General features: G+C 42.9%; 5 protein-coding genes across 5 annotated transcripts; 3 read left to right on the forward strand and 2 right to left on the reverse strand.

The window, feature by feature from the left end:
- Window positions 1–255: 255 nt before the first annotated feature.
- Window positions 256–1479, reverse strand: I206_106210 (uncharacterized protein; the record flags this gene model as incomplete). Its single annotated transcript, XM_019156760.1, has 1 exon — window positions 256–1479. One exon carries the CDS (start codon window positions 1477–1479, stop codon window positions 256–258), a length of 1224 nt encoding a protein of 407 aa, XP_019010562.1.
- Window positions 1480–4788: 3309 nt separating this feature from the next.
- I206_106211 (uncharacterized protein) lies at window positions 4789–6804 on the forward strand (the record flags this gene model as incomplete). The annotated part of the gene is made up of 10 exons (XM_070203272.1): window positions 4789–5163; window positions 5233–5316; window positions 5369–5423; window positions 5481–5524; window positions 5575–5664; window positions 5722–5818; window positions 5885–6273; window positions 6336–6356; window positions 6418–6503; window positions 6567–6804. 10 exons carry the CDS (start codon window positions 4789–4791, stop codon window positions 6802–6804), a joined length of 1479 nt encoding a protein of 492 aa, XP_070059373.1.
- A 767-nt stretch (window positions 6805–7571) lies between these two features.
- On the forward strand, window positions 7572–8861 carry I206_106212 (uncharacterized protein; the record flags this gene model as incomplete). Its single annotated transcript, XM_019156762.1, has 3 exons — window positions 7572–7621; window positions 7682–7895; window positions 7995–8861. The coding sequence occupies 3 exons, from the start codon at window positions 7572–7574 to the stop codon at window positions 8859–8861; spliced, it is 1131 nt and encodes a 376-aa protein (XP_019010564.1).
- A 486-nt stretch (window positions 8862–9347) lies between these two features.
- I206_106213 (uncharacterized protein) lies at window positions 9348–14086 on the reverse strand (the record flags this gene model as incomplete). The annotated part of the gene is made up of 11 exons (XM_070203273.1): window positions 9348–9824; window positions 9885–9962; window positions 10015–10145; window positions 10203–10464; window positions 10534–11673; window positions 11727–11903; window positions 11959–11979; window positions 12034–12458; window positions 12514–13250; window positions 13316–13646; window positions 13702–14086. 11 exons carry the CDS (start codon window positions 14084–14086, stop codon window positions 9348–9350), a joined length of 4164 nt encoding a protein of 1387 aa, XP_070059374.1.
- A 673-nt stretch (window positions 14087–14759) lies between these two features.
- On the forward strand, window positions 14760–15788 carry I206_106214 (uncharacterized protein; the record flags this gene model as incomplete). Its single annotated transcript, XM_019156764.1, has 4 exons — window positions 14760–15275; window positions 15329–15397; window positions 15449–15706; window positions 15765–15788. The coding sequence occupies 4 exons, from the start codon at window positions 14760–14762 to the stop codon at window positions 15786–15788; spliced, it is 867 nt and encodes a 288-aa protein (XP_019010566.1).
- Window positions 15789–16306: the final 518 nt, after the last annotated feature.

Genomic DNA, 16306 nt, shown 5'->3' on the forward strand with positions numbered 1-16306 from the left:
ACATTTATCGACTTCAAACGGTGAGTCTGTGACCGAGGTAGCCACAACAAGGAGAGGAGAAAGCGAAGGAGGTGCATCAGAGGTGATTTAGAGAGTCTGGATGGGCTTTAGTGTGGGGATGGAAAAGACAGAAAGGCAAGCGAGCGTTCGCCTAGATCCCTGCAAGTTTCTGTCATTTGCACCAAGATTCAGCGCAAGGCAGTGTGCGATGCATACATTAGGCTGAGAATCTACTGAATGAATCAATTCTACTTCTCATAACTTGACCTTCTCTGTGTCCTCTGATAATCCTGTTAACCCTTGCACTTCTTCCGCTAAACCCTCTAATTCAACCACAGCTCTATCCCAAGCTTCTTCCCTTGCTTCCTCTTTACGTTGTCTCTTAGCTGACATAGGATAACCATATTTGACTTCTTTTGGTATTTTTCCATATACCGGTGCACCACTTTCAATTCCTCTTTGAGAAATATAAACATTATTGATATGTTCATTTTCTTCTAAAGACCATTTCGATCTAAACATATTCACTCCAACTAAATCATCAATCACTAAATCATTTTCTGCCAAGTAATCTCTAAGTTCGAAATTATCTCGTTTGGTGATAGAAGGAGATGAAGGTGATTGTTGTCTAAACAAAAGGAAAATATATCGATGATTTGGTGTACCTTGTTCAGGAGCAGGTGATTCCCATTTTAGAATTTCTTTTCCAATTGTGGAATCTGTCAAATTAACTTCTCCAGAAATTACTGATAGAGGAATATCAGTTTTTAAATAATGTATTCGTTGTTGGAATGAATGAGTTTCATGAGAAGGTGAATCAGGATCAATCATTAATAAAGTATGTAAAGCTTCTGGATTTGGTGTTGAATTAGTTGATTCAGATGGATGATAATATAGTTGAGAGTAAATTGAAGGTGATGATGAGAAATTTGATGAAAGTTGAACCGAACCAGGTTCAATTGTTGAGTTTCCATTCTTAGATTGAAGGGAAAGGGGAAAAGTTGGTGGTAAAGAAGGTAAAACGTCTGGAACAATTTTCATTTGTAACAATCTTTGCATTAATAAATCTAATCCACCTTCTTTTCTCCATTTTTGTTCAGCCAGCCATCTATATATAGTTTTTGACATTTCACCTTTACCACCTGTTTCTCGAAATTTCCTTCTTATAGCAGGATCATTTGCATATGCTTCAATCTCTAATTGATCTATTCTTCTTATTAATTCAGGATCTGGGTTAACCTTGTCAACGTTCGATCGAAGTTTGTCGAGCTTGTTCAGTGTTTTAGATTGATGAGATGAGAGGTAGGATAACGCAGCATCGTATGCTGGAGATTGACCGGCTGGAAGAGCTGGTTGCCATGATGAAGAGGATGAGGAGGAAGCGTCGGAAGAAGCGGCTCGAGCAAATACCGGGATACTGTTTTGTCGAGAGCTACTTGCTCGACAAATTACTCGAGAGGCTGCTCTTCTTGATGACATCGCGATCTGAACGTCGATACCTGGTGTACTGGGCGATCTTCGAAAACGATTTCGAGCTTTTCTCGTTAAAACATCTTTTGAAACAACATTCGACATTTCATCAATTCGATATTTCGGAAATCTCGAATGAACGGACAGGACTTGAACTCCGTTATCTAGTTTAGGTAATTTCCGCGACTGTGGCACCGCTTCCTTGTAATGAAGAACTTTGGCATTCCAGTGTCTTCTGCTTATTGCTCGTGGGTCTGCTTTGCGAAGCTCATCAGGCACGTACTAGGTAGCGTACTTATGGTAATGGAAGTATATCTATGAGGGGTCACAGTGCCATAAATCCCAGAAATGGCTCGGACACAGTAATGTATTCACAAGCGGGTCGTAATTAACAGGAATTGCTCATTTCCAATCATTCTATTGTCCGAATATGATGTAAAATGTATTCTATATTATACCTGACAATGGCAAACATCGTCCCTTATCTGCACTAATCCCCTTGTGCACTATTGACTCTGGGGTCTGGAATGAAGAGCTATTACTCAACCACATCTCCAGCTGCCGCTACATTAGGCGCGACGTAAGGATCGACCACCCCAGGTCTATTTATTCCCACAGCATATACAGAATAAATATCACCTTCATATGAAGTCGGAATAGTCAAGTTATAGAAGTACGCCAACATAGCATCCTTCACCGGTCCAGGTACGAAAAATTATACATGATCATCACCATTTCTAACTAATAAAGTTGAGTTTGGATTATACGACCTTGTAACATCAGTTGATTCAGTTGGAGTATTCAAATCCTAATCTGGAGTAACCAGCAATGTTGGGTGATCTGTGACCTTCTTGAATCTCCATTCAAGATCACTTGTTCCTGATGTTAGCCACGATGCGCACATCGCCTGTATGCCATACGATTAAGCAAAACCTTCAAGGACAGTAATAAGATTCTGAAGACGCAACTTACAAAGGCAAGATAGAATATACCATCACTCCCGCCATACTTATCATTGCTGTAGACTTTCTTGATCAGATCGTTATATCCTTCCCAGCTGGGGTCTTCGATCACTATATGCAAACTCAGCAAAGAGATTTCCTGATGATTAGCAGACAAGCACAATTAATGCCGATCTTACCGAAATCGGAGTATAATGTCGGGGCAGTCGCTGACAAAAAGCTTTGAGTAAAAAACAGCAGCAAAATCGTCGGTATATTTCGATAGAGTGTCGTTTCCTGTTGCGGATAACGCAAGAGTACCGGTAAAACATTGGAAAATGGGATTCTCAGAGAGTAAACCGATACTGGTCAATCCTGCTATATATGCACTAAGGGTATCTGTACTGATAGTGTATTGGTTCATGACTTGTTTGGATGTCTAAGATCAGATGACAATTAGCATCAATTATAATTGGAAATGTCAAAGAAGATACAAACAGCGGGCACAGAACCGCTTCCTAAGGATACTAAAGGACAAGCGGTAGTATTGCTTTGACATTTTATCGGCACGTTCGAACAATCGATCAAAATCTCGCCCTTGAAAATTGACTATATTGTAACTGGATTACAATCTTCATCAGCTATCATCAAGCGGCGGCATGAAGAAGAATGCTAAAAAGAATGAACCGCCCAGCTTCATCTCCGAATCGGTTCAAATATTCTTGACCATAGATAGTACCACTATTTCAGAGCAATCAATTTCAGTGGTATGCTATTGGTCATACTGCTTGTTTTACTCACTAGAAATATCCAAGATAATGCATCTCGTCATATCCCAAAGCCTCTCTCAGCAAATCGAGATCTTGAGCAACAGCAACCGAGCCTACGTGTTGAAGTATTATTTGAGGAAGCGAATTTTGAGCACAAATATTGGTGTAATTCTGGATATTCTGACCAAGCTTTTCATATTCATTTTTGTCCCATGGCTCACTCCCCACCACTCATCAGCTTCTCGTTGGACGTGAAAAGTGTAGCAGTCGATAGAGTGAGATTAGCTTGTTGGTTGGGGAGAGGAATAGCGTCTGAGCAATTGAGCCATGTGATGATAGGCTTCGCCTCGCTTTCCCGAGGTGTAATAGGGGAGGCACCTTCAAAGACAGCGTGCGAAGAAAAAAGAATGAGATATCTTGTGAAAATCATTGCGTTTTCAGCCTTCAGGATGAGTATGGTTGGAGATCTTCTCAGTTTGACTAAAGCATGACCTGCCTTTTATGTCCATTCCAGATCATCAGCACAGATACCATTCTTTTCATCTCCGCCTCGGCTACTCGGCGTCACAGTCCGGATACTATCGTATCTTAGACTGATTTATCGGCTATGCACCGCTATACCAGACTGGAGTTGTTCGCGTAGATGTTCAACGACTCATGAGTACTGATGCTTAGTCATGCAAAACGGGGTGGTCTGAAGTATGCAACAGATTCTTAGAGGTCCGAGGCACACAAGCGGTGCAATGAATCGCCACTATCTGGGCTGAAAATATCAACTAGCCCTTACTCAGTGTCTGGGCGTACCTAGAGTCGATCGGATGATCCGTGAGCCAAAGGATGGCTAAAATGATCAGCTTCCCAGAGGAAGATCGCCCGAGTTGCTTCACTTTCCCGCATGGTAAGTCTAAAATGAATCATTGATTGCAGGAACGCTGGCCCAAAAGAATATTTCATGAACTTACGAATGACAAGCTTAGACGTCAGTGAATTCCGCAACAGGAAGAACTCATGTAGCTGGACCGACAGCCACCTATGCAGTTTAATGTCACTGGTATCAAGTATACATACCCCCCATCAAGTCTGAAATGACGAGTATGCATAACTCACGCATGTTTCCGCGAATTTGCATTCCGATATACATTGATTAACACATCGAAAAAGAGTACCGAAACATCCATCCAAATCCGGAGTATTCAAGGCGTTTCAGGGACATCAATAATCGATACCGTGTTCTCGGGTGACTTCCCGTTAGCATATTAGTAATTTAATTTTGATCCGGAGGCATGTAAGGCGTTCTAGCGTACAGTTGGCCACGTGGTTCAGAAGATAGTTTAATCCGAACAAGACAACAACATAACGTATTTTATCTTGTTTTTATTTATGGGAATCTAGCTTCCCGTGCTATGTCGTACCTACATTGTTGAACCAATAGGTCATAAGCAGATACCCTCTCGATTGTATTTTTATCTTCGGACTTTCTAATTCGAATATCAATATCACATATGAAGGTGGTGATACCGTCAAGTCATTCGATCGTCTATAAGTTCAAATATTATTTTGGTGTATTAGCGAGAGGAGGAAAGAAGGGTGAAACAAATAATACGAGAATGCCACCCACAAGAAGGTTGAGCTCTTCTTTGAGACTGCTTCTCTTCCTGTTGATGATAACAGTCACCGGTCTGGTTATCGTTTATCGTCCGACAATATCAGATATCAAATCGTCACCTTATATTTTACCTTCAACATGGCAATCCATGCCAATACCAATACCGCCAGGTATAGATGAATTATCACCGAAGGAGAAAGCCTTGGCTATAAAGCAAATACACTATGCTGCAAAAGTAGAAACGAAATTTCGGCCTAATCCTAATTGGGGAGGACGAGATCATGGTAGAGAAGATTACAAGTATTATTCGGAGAATGAGTTGAGGAAATTAGCGGTTTGTATGGCCACAGATACTTGTAGGCAGAATCAAACCAGCGTGAGCCTTATCCCGATTTCGCAGATGGTGAGAAGGTCTCTGGCTGATGGAACGCCTCCACGTTACTAGGTCATCATCCTGGGTCATATATTCAATCATTTCCACATATATGAGGGATATATGGGCGGAGAAGGTATATGGACGGCATCTCTGGTGAGTCATGTAATGCCATAGTTCATAATCGAGGCACTGACATCTCACGCAGATTGAGACCTTGAGCAAGTGGGGTTATACAATACTGCATGCTCGGGACGATTGGAGTGAGTCGCATTGTACATCGCTGAGTCTGGGAAGGAGCTGAAGTATCGTTGCAACAGTATATATGTGGTACCTGTATAATCAAATACCAGATATGGTCAAGGTGAGCAAGGTAGCTTGCTGTGAGGGAAAACGCTGACTTGCCTCATTTAGGGTATAATCGCCTGGCGGACTGGACAATTTGGAACTTTTGAAGAGCAGATGAAGACCGGTAGAAGGGCAAATGGAATACCGGCATGGCAGGTGAGCTGATTTCCGTCGAGCGCATGACCTCAAACAGTTGATCGAATCATCGTCTAGTTCTTCGTGTACAATTATTTCCCGGATCATTATACATCGATAGTAGGAGACGCCTGGAACATGCACTCTGAGTTTGGATATTCGCAACATCAGCGAAGTGAGCTCATCTCAACTCACAATTTACCACGCGGTATACTAACTCGAGCGAGCGCACTTCTTGCAGATTTCACATTCATACCCTATGTCGTAGAACCAGCGACGATACCCCCATATATCCCTGCATCTCAACGTCCGAACCAAGTTTATATCTTAGCGAAATTTGTGAGATACTTCTATCCTGGCGCGCAGCCTGCTTGGGAGGATCGAGGGATCTTCTTGCGGGCCAAAGAGATATTAGAAAAGGAGTTCCCTGGGTTCGAATTTGTGGTTGGTTGTAGGGATGATAGGAATGCGGGTCAACAAGAAGAAGTACCCATGGAACTGCCTCCGGGGATTAGGAATCTGGGGCAGATGGATAAGGTCGAGTTTGAGCGTCAATTGGCCAATTCAAGGGTGATGCTGGGTATAGGATGGCCTACTCTTAGTCCCAGTCCGCATGTCGCACTGAGTTTGGTAAGTCACACTCCGCCTGATGGGTCGCTTTGTATCTCACTAACCCGGTCTGCTCATTCCAGGGTATACCATTCATTAGTCCTGTAAGTTTATTTCTGGCCAACAAGACCATGGGTCTGGACTGACTTGATTAATGCCCCACAGTTCAGCATGCATGGTTGGAGTAGTCTCGATGATCCTGAGACTTGGGCATCGAGTCAACATCATACACTGAAAACCTTGACTGAACCGTGAGTACATTTTGCCTCGATGATATTGTCCGGTCCTTTGCTAAATGCTCCTACTTGGGGCAGATACGTGTATCATGTTTTACGTGGCAACGAAACTCAATTCATTGACGCAATACGGAAAGCTTTATCTACCCCGATAGAACCATTCATATTACCGTTGATGACTAGAGATCATCACGAAAAGCAAGTCAACAAGTGGCTCAATACAGATTGGAAAGCCAAAGCAGCCAAAATATTAGAAAATAGAAAGAATGGTAAAGAAACGGAAAACGGGAATGAAATTGGGGAATTTACTTTATAGATTTGGGATTTTGATTGTACGACATGTATGATTTATCAATATGCATCATCCTCAATAGGGCATCATGATGATAGAAAGACGATAGCTGTACTGCATATGTCGTTTTCCATCCCTCAAGTTCAGCTCGAAGTTACATCTTGCTGTCTCCTCTCACCCCGATGGGTATATTCAGGCTGGCGTGGTCCGAATAATTCATCACCTGACTGTTCTGGTCGAGGAAGAACAGTGATGTGGGTATATATACAGTACGAATTTTCAGAATCTCAGTAGAAATTGGTGGCTCTCATAGTCGCTTTAGTGTCTCTGTCGTATAGGTGGTCAGTACGTTACATTGTGGTGAATCTACAATTCTGTGGAGACAGCTGTTCGAGTCAGCTCAGGGACAATATTTTTTGTTTTTCTCTGTTTTGACAATGTTTGTTGGTTACGTTGATTGGATAACCTAAAACATCAATAGCCGGAAGAATTGATAATTTAGGCTGAATTCAGCCCTTTTTCGCCACCATACAGAGTTCGCGATAGCGCCACCCTTTGTTGGTGAATTCGTATGTAGCTATCAGGCATACAATCAAAGTATCATTACCTTCTTATTGCTTCTTCACAATCTATCACACTCTACGTCACTATCATCAGACAAGCAAATCACTCAGTTTCGTTGAGAAACCCGCTCAATCTTATCAACAATTAAGAATCCCTTCGCAGATCTACCTTAACAGGACATCCTTATTGGCAAGACGCCCGACCGAGTAAAGATCATATAGTCTACCATGAATCATCAATCCAAGAATATTAACATCAATCGAAATCTTTGCCCCGCGTAAGTCCTTTTGATCATTACTGCCTGGCGGACAAATGCTGACTCTTAAACCGGGTATAGCGGCGAACTGGGAAACGCTGGCGCAGGGGCTACGAATTCAACTCCCTTACTCTTCTCCTCTCATCATCACCACGATATCGATAATGCCTATAATCCACCTTTAGCTATTGCTAGAGCAGGAGGAAAAGGCGGACAAGTCTATGTTTACTCTGATGATGTTGGATGTGGGGATCAATCGTCTTACGCTTCCTTCGCTGGCGGCGGCCGGCAGTGGGTTTGAAGAAGGCAGGAGGAGAACACTTCCTGTAAGTCTGTGCGCTTGCATGTTGACAATAGAAACACAAGCTCATAACGCTCTTTTATACACTCTTAGGGCGATGATTTTGACAACGCCAGCGAGTCGTCAGAGACCACGAGAGACTCTTTGATGTCCTACCTGCATGAACCCCTCTCGCAAATATCCCCCTTCAATTCACCCACTCACTCTCGAAGACCTGCAAATATGGCAGGCCCTCTAACACCGCCATCATCCTTCACTCAATCAGTTGATATACCTCAACAAGCAACAAATCAAACTCATAGTTCTTTCTCATTACCTCTTACGCCCATTTCTTGCTCATCAATGAGTGAGAATTCATCTCCTCCCAAATCTCAAATCAGCCCTAAGCACAAGACGGTGTTACCAAATAAACAAGAAAGAGAAGTAATTCATCTCATTTCTTCTATATTTCCTAATCACTTTCGAGATATATCAAGTCTTTCTTCTACTCTTGAGATAGTGACACCTCCCTCCAATCTCTTGAAAGGTTTTATAGTGGATCACAAAGTACGAACGGTTTTTATCCATTTACCGCCTTTATCGATATCCTCAAATACGCATCAACGTCCAGAAGCATTATCTCCTAATTTCTCTCAAGTACTTAGACCTCATGATCCATTATTATCGATTTCTCCACCATTATCTTCAGGTCTGGCAATGTCAAATGCGTCTGGAATGACCAATTTCGGCTTAGATATTAAGGAATACCTTACAGCTTCATTGGATTTGTCCGCAGATGCTCTAGAAGCCAGTAATATGGTATTGCTCCTAGATCGAGACGAAAATGATCAAGAAAGTTTAGGTGAATTGTTACATTCCTTAATGTATGTAGGTGGTCAAGTATTGAAATCACCTGCAAAGTCTTTGAACGGGTGGGAATGGGATATCAGAAAATGGGTTTTAGTCGGGATGGATTTGTAATTTATATTTCCTTTTTCAAAAATATCAATGATAACTCTCAACAGATTATCATAAGTGGTGTAAATCATTCTCACATCACTGCGCGAAAGCGCATTCAATAATTATTTGTTTTTTTACTTAGATGTTTAGTAGAGTTGTACAGTAAATGATTCAGTCAGATCAAAGAGAATTTATGAATATTATAACGAAATGTTCACGAGTCCAATTCGTAGCGATCAATACTGAATATCTCCTCTCAGCCACCCATCCATTCCTCAAACCTGTAAGCTACAGCTGCCAATTGCCTTTACTGCGTTGTTTCCTGTGATGACACGAAAAAGGGTAGATAGATTACTATGATGCATTGACGGTTATATGAGATGAAAGTTACTTGTCAATATCGTCATGACTTTCTCTTCAGCCAAAGAAACGCAATAACAATTCACAATCCCGCCTCTTTGATCTATCGTACAACAAACCCTTTTCTTTCATTATTTCACGAAGATTTTATTCATCCTTACCACCTATAACTTCATTACCACCAGGCATAGTAGGTTCTTCATCATCCATGCTTGCTACGTCAAGCTCTTCTGTGTTGATTGTAGAAGTGGAACTCATATCACTTCGAGGGTTCAAGGTATCCGCAGATGTATGTGATACCCGATTCATTGTCGATGATTTGGAACCCCAAGCGTTATTACCGAATCCGATGGTTTGGCCGATCCCGCTCAGATCTACGTTGTCCCAAGTCTGATTATCGGTAGAAGTTTGTTTCAATGCAGGATTGATAAATTCCTCATCGTCACTTATGGCTGGAGAAGGTTGTCCTGGAGTGGGTGGAGTATCACTTGAATCGGAATAAGATGGTAAATCATCTGAGCTTTGTGAAGTCGGAGTTGGAGGACTGATTTGATCATGGAGATTGATGGTTGATGGTCCAGCTACAGGTGAACCGGGAAGTGGAGTCGCTACACGAGATGCCGCCTAAATCACTCATGACGTCAGCTGATACGTAGTTTGGAAGTAGAGGAGCCGGATGCTCACTTCAGTCTTTTCCTTCGATACGCCTCCAATAGGTCTCTTCGTCCTTCGTCGGTAGAACAGCAAATACGCCGCACGACTCTGCGTTGAGAATCAGTATACAATCACCGGCCTCGATCGGCCTGCCACTTACCTGTATCGAATCGACATCTGCTTTCGAAACACGGGAATCGTCGTAGTTGTACCATTGATCATCCACTCTATTTCGGCAGAATGCAGTGTAATGACCACCTCCCATACCACCAAAGTGATTATCAACGGCGTCTATGAAGCAAGGTTGCATCAGTTGAACAGCCTCAAGGCATCTCATTGAAAGCTTACACAAGTCGTAGATCATCTCTTCGCCTTCTTGCTCGCCCAGTCCAATTTCTTCCAAACTGCTTCCATTCATCTTCAAGCTCTGAGCGACCTTCTTTTCTCCGATGCGTTCACCAAGATCTAACCCATCTATAGGGAAATTGACCAAATTGTCTAATTTATCGCCCATCCTCCTTGACGATCCAAATCGTTTGATACAGATAACCAAGATATCAGGGGCTTTGTAGATTTCTAATTTTTTCGTTGCCGCTTGATGCTTCTTACACTATATTCGTCGAGATTATCAGTCTTACCACCAATGGCTAATTGGTATTGGATGAAAAAGGAAACTTACGACTGGACAATACCACAGGTCGTCTTCACCGAGTGTTTCTTCTTTCGAAAACTCGTCTAAGCAATCCTCTATTGTGATTTTCCGACCTTCCTTCTTCTTTGCTATCTCTTTCTCGATGGCTGGATCGACAATCTCGTCACCCATGATGTCCTCATCAAGCCATTCTTCAAACGCTGCAGGAGACCATTCACAAAATATACCTTCTCCAGGTCGAATAATAGGTTGCCCACTTTGCGCATGAGGATGCGAAGTGGAAGAATCCGACAAATTCCCCTCATCTTCTGATTGGTACGATGGGGAAACGATCGAATTGATTCCAGCTGTCATTCGCTTGAAAAGCGCCTTCTTGGGTTTCTTTCTAGATTCGAGGGATGACCAACTTGAAGAAGCTGTGCTGGGCTCTTTATCGTAAATCCGATGAACGTTGTATTTCTCCTTCGTTTTGAACGTATTCAACATTGATTCACTAGCTGCTTCGGATACATGTACTTTGAAGAGATCAGCTCGGGGCACTAGTTTACCCGATACTGATCCTGTGATCGACCGGCCAGATGCGGATCCTTGACTGACAAGCGAGGTGGCCGAAGGACTGGTCTGGAGAACAGAGGTTGTTGCGTGAGTTGGCGAATCGACATCCATGGAGTTTCTGTCGGAGGTGACCTCGATTACGGTAGGTTGTTCACCCACTCCGTTCAGGTGGATCTCGGTGACTAACTCGTGATCCTCTTGTTTCGGCGTAATGGGGGATGGTATTACCGCTTTTGAGCTTGAAGCATGCACGTACAGCTTGTCCTTCATTTCAGGTCGGACGAACCGAGAATATCCTTTCATTATAGCTTCCCTAACAGCGGAAGCATCGCTGGCCTCGCTTTTCGCAAGGGTGATGAAGAAAGGCTTCGCGGCGTTTTCACTTGGATATTCGCTTCCATATCGGTGTCTATTTTCCTTGGTCTTGAAGGTATATACGGGAACAGTGATTGATTCGTCCATAGGAACGGTCCCGACTGACCTTCTAGTTGCGGATACCGGGGCGTCAAGTTCGTAAAAGATGATTACATCGTGCTCTTTAGCTTCACTATTGTGATCGGCATCGATCCAAAAATTGTAAGGACGGCCGTGCCAGAGATCGAAACCGAGAAGCTGCGAGATCGTCGATCAGCAGTGCACTGTAGCATCTAAGGCAAAATGCTCACATTCGATGCCTTACTGCCTGTGAGAGCAGCGAGCCTGTCTTTGAATTGAGCAAAAGATGCGTTTTGAGGCACAAGCAGCTTGACGGTGAAAGGAGGTTTGTCGACATCGCGAGGCACGAATATGGTTTTCATGTGTCGATGTTGAGCGATCGGCATGGGAACGGTCAAATACATGAACTGAGTAGCATAGTCAGTGACTGGGATATGGGTTCGATCGACAGCAACCACTTACTGGATCCATAGTGATAGACTCCTTCGAATTGATCAAGATTAGCCCCATTCCAACTTTCAATATGTAACAGCTCACCTTGTGACACTCCGGACAAACCAAGGTACTTTGTAATTGACCTTGAAATAAATCCACGATAACACTATCGTTTCTCTTCTTGTAACCATCCCAACACTCTTTACCCAAAGCAGCAAGTTCTTTTTCGCCTCCACCAGCTTTCCAATCAGGTTTTTCGATATACGGTTTCTTGATGATTCGATTCAAATCCTCATGCAGACCGTCGAGGAGGAAAGCAATGAATTCCTGAGTGTCGTGTTGTCCATATCCAGCAAATTGCGGAGCGAATCTCGATGTGGTGTATTTGAGTGTTCGAGGCGAATATGAATGGTATGACGATGACGGAACACTCCATAGATTTTCAATTACTTCCCCAAAAGCTTCAGCGATCTTACCATGCATACCTAATGGATTATCTCGATTAAGCTCTTCAGTATATACACCGGCTGCAAGAGACTGTCAGCTCTGACAACAAATCCACAACCGATCCACGCAACTCACACAGGAAATACTCGTTGAGTTCTTGAGTGTTGCTCAGACACTGAACGGCAGAATTCATGAAACATGTATTCCCCAAATTCTGTAAACCCACTAAACCTTTGCCTTTTCTATCCAATTTCGATTGACTTCTCGTTTCAATAGCTCCATTTGCGGAGTTCGCAGTTTGAGGTACATTCAGACCGTTATTCGACCCGCCGAAGAAAGCAGGTTTAGAGAAAAGTGGTGCAGCCTTCTTATCGGCAGCTTTTTTCTCCGCATTGATATCCACATTCCAGACTGTATTGCCATTCTCGATTTGACCAAATTCTATAGCTACAATTTGATCCTTTGAATTCCCCAGAACAGCTTCTGCTAGATTCTCAGCTTCATCTTCAGCGGACAGATAGTTGTTCTGGGTTCCGATCAGAGCTGAAGATGAAATGACGAGAGGACCGGAAGTGAGAAGTTTTTCATCATCTAAACCTGATTTCTCGATTTTCCATAATCTTGCAGGCAAGATGTTCGTATTTATCCTCAATTTCTGAAGAGCGACGGATTTGACAAAGGATTTGAAGATGGGCATGGATGTTGTGCTGGGGCATAAGAGTTGTACTTGCGCATTCTCATCGTTTTCTGGTTTGGTGTAAGTCGTCGAAGGGTGTACGATAATGAACAATCTGATGGTAGCAGGCTCAATCTCGATGTTCTCCGGTGGTACACAATATCGTGGCAACGAAGGACCATCATACGGCCCAAGCCTAGGAGAGTATTCCTCAGCTTTCGATACACGCAGAACCAAGCTAGGTGGACACAGGTGACTTACCATTCAATAATTTTATTCCAACCTTCTTTAGAGATAAAAACGAAATCCCTATTTTCCTCTGCATCACCCTTGGTCCAGACCTGCTCTTCCTTTCCCTGCCCAGTCAAGGCGTATCCACCAGAAGGAGTATTGACGGATTGGATGACCCAAAAAATCTCCGCTGATTGATCTGGAATTAGCCTTGTCATGGCTTCTGTCAATTCCACTGGGTAAGAAGGGGAGGTTGCATCTCCCTCATTGTCGCTATAGGCCAATTCAGTGAAATTATCTACGATAGACTTGGGAAGGATGTAGTATGTTTGATACGGTGTAAATGGTGGACCCAACAGATCTACTCATCCCATTAGCAGCTTGTCAGAGGATTAAGTACTCAAGGAGTAACTCACTCAACATCTCGTCATATCTCCCTTTCCACACAGAGGCAATTGAGTCTCGCGTAATAGTGATATCGCCATCTTCTTCTCCATGTCCATCATCCGAGCCAAGTTTGACGTCTTCGGTCCGTTTGACCCAACCTCTACTACCAGTCTCATCCACATCATTATAATCATTCGCTCGTAAGGGACTGCTCGTTCCGACCATGCTGTTAGTCCCAGTCAAAGAGTTGTTGCTATTTTGAAGAGGCATATCTGGTCTGCCGGAATCGGAATCAGTCGAGGGAAAAGGATCTTCCGAAGCTGCTCGTTTGGGAGAAGATAAGGACGAAGGAGAAGGCGGCTGCGAAGTGGAACGAGGTCTTTTGAGAGAAGGTGGTAAGACGGAATGCGTCATGTGTCTTGAAAGAACGTTTATAACAGAAACTGAATTCGGCTTGCCTGCAGTCTTGAATTGAAATGAGAGCTGACTGAGGATTATCCCTTTAAGCATGCAATGATAGAGATGAAATGAAATTAAGGTAAACTTGAATTAGTGAGAAATGAACGAATGGAAGAATTTTGTACACAAACGTAACATCCCCCAGGCCCGGATTCGCGGGGTCATACAACGTCCATTCAATAGGAATGTAATCTTGGTTCATACAATGTCTTCATCATCAATATTACGAGTCTCGTCTTATTGATCATGCAAAACCGTATCCCTCTTGCACCAGATGTATGCATCAAGCGATTTCCTTAGTCATCGAGCAACCTTGGTGGTGCAGACGCAAAAAGATATGTCCCTGAGCTGACTCGAACAGCTGTCTCCACAGAATTGTAGATTCACCACAATGTAACGTACTGACCACCTATACGACAGAGACATTTCCACGTGTTTTTGCTGAAAATGTGAAATTATTGTAAAGTCTATATACCGGTGAATGTACCTATTCAACTGCCTCAATGCACTGACGTCGTTTGCCACCGGATCTGTCACATCGACCGACATTCTGTTCCATTCACTTGTTACAATTCGATCTTATTCATCTTTTTATTACCTCACCTATAACATCTTCAACTTGAACAACATGTCGTCTCCACCAAGATACACAGACAATCCCCAAGCAGCCCCTCTACCAGCTAAGAAGTCATACGGCGCTACGCCAAATGATGCTGAAGCTAGTCAACCTTTGTTAGCAGCTGCTCAAGCTAGCACGTCAGCTCAAAGTGGATTGGGTAGAAATGCATGGATGGATGAAGGATCTCCAGATGATTTACCAGATGATTTCAAGGTCGGCGTAAATGTTATTGATTGCGACACAGAAATAAGATTAGCCTTTATTAGAAAAGTTTATTCAATTCTTTTTCTTCAATTAGTTTTGACTTCCGTAGTCTCCCTCGGAATGTCTTTCCCCGTGGTATCCGATTTCACCAAACAGAATAGCTGGATTATCTGGATTCCTTTAGTAGGAAGTATGGTATCGCTTTTCATGGTATACTGGAAAAGACATCATCACCCAGCAAATTTGATTTTGCTTGGTATTTTCACTTTATTCGAGGCTATGTCCATCGGATTTGTCACTAGTATGGTAGAAGGGAGAATTGTAAGTTTTTCAGACTACGATCTTTCTTTGCAGTCGAACTGACTTTCATGCAGGTTCTTCAAGCGCTTTTCCTTACTTTGGGAGTATTTGCAGGATTAACCCTCTTCACCTTTCAAACCAAAGTATGTACTAACCTAATGAACGTTATAATTGAGCTGACAAAGAAACAACAGTTTGATTTCTCATCCTTCGCACCATTCCTTTTCGTTGGAATCTGGGGTCTGATCACCGCATCACTTGTTCAAATTTTCCTTCCCTTCAACGCAAACGTTGACTTGGGAATCGCATGCTTCTCTACCCTGCTCTTCGCTGGCTTCGTGCTCTATGATACACAACAAATCATGAAGAGATTGTCAGTCGATGAAGCCATACTGGGGGCTTTGACATTGTATTTGGATTTCCTCAATCTGTTTTTGAGTATTTTGAGAATTGTAAGTGACCGTTGCTTCGATATGTAAAGTACGCATTTAACACAAGCACATCGTTTAGCTCAACAACCAGAACAATCGATAAATCCTTCCACTCCTAGATTGCAATGCCCCGTACAGATCTTTTTCCCGACGCCTTCTGTCGCCGATTCAGTCGAGACCTCATCCCGCCAATACCGATCTTTAAAACGTGACAAGAATGTATATTTCCGCTTACGAACCTATATTTGTCTCCATTATGATTCACGTGTTTTCATTGCATGTATTGATATAATCCTACTACTTCTAGTTTCGGTATTTTAACCCTATCCCCATGACCGACCATTGTGGAAACTTTGACAGAATAATGATTACAATAATGACTGACCTGTCCTAGCCTCCTTTGCAATGACAATGCACGCTAATTTTACCCTCTTTGAGCCTAGCCAGCAAATGTGAAGAAATTACGATGTTGACTAGCCTTTCCAAAACACCGATAACGGAGTATAGCCTTCTCCGAAATTGGATATTCAGGGAAGTGAAATTGCAATCTCGACTGCAACATACCGGAAGCGATAAGATAAGGACAAGTATCCTACCTAATGCATTTGTCCGGCGAAAGAA

The sequence above is a fragment of the Kwoniella pini genome, chromosome 8 (assembly GCF_000512605.2).
Source record: "Kwoniella pini CBS 10737 chromosome 8, complete sequence".
In the NCBI taxonomy this organism is placed as follows: domain Eukaryota; kingdom Fungi; phylum Basidiomycota; class Tremellomycetes; order Tremellales; family Cryptococcaceae; genus Kwoniella; species Kwoniella pini.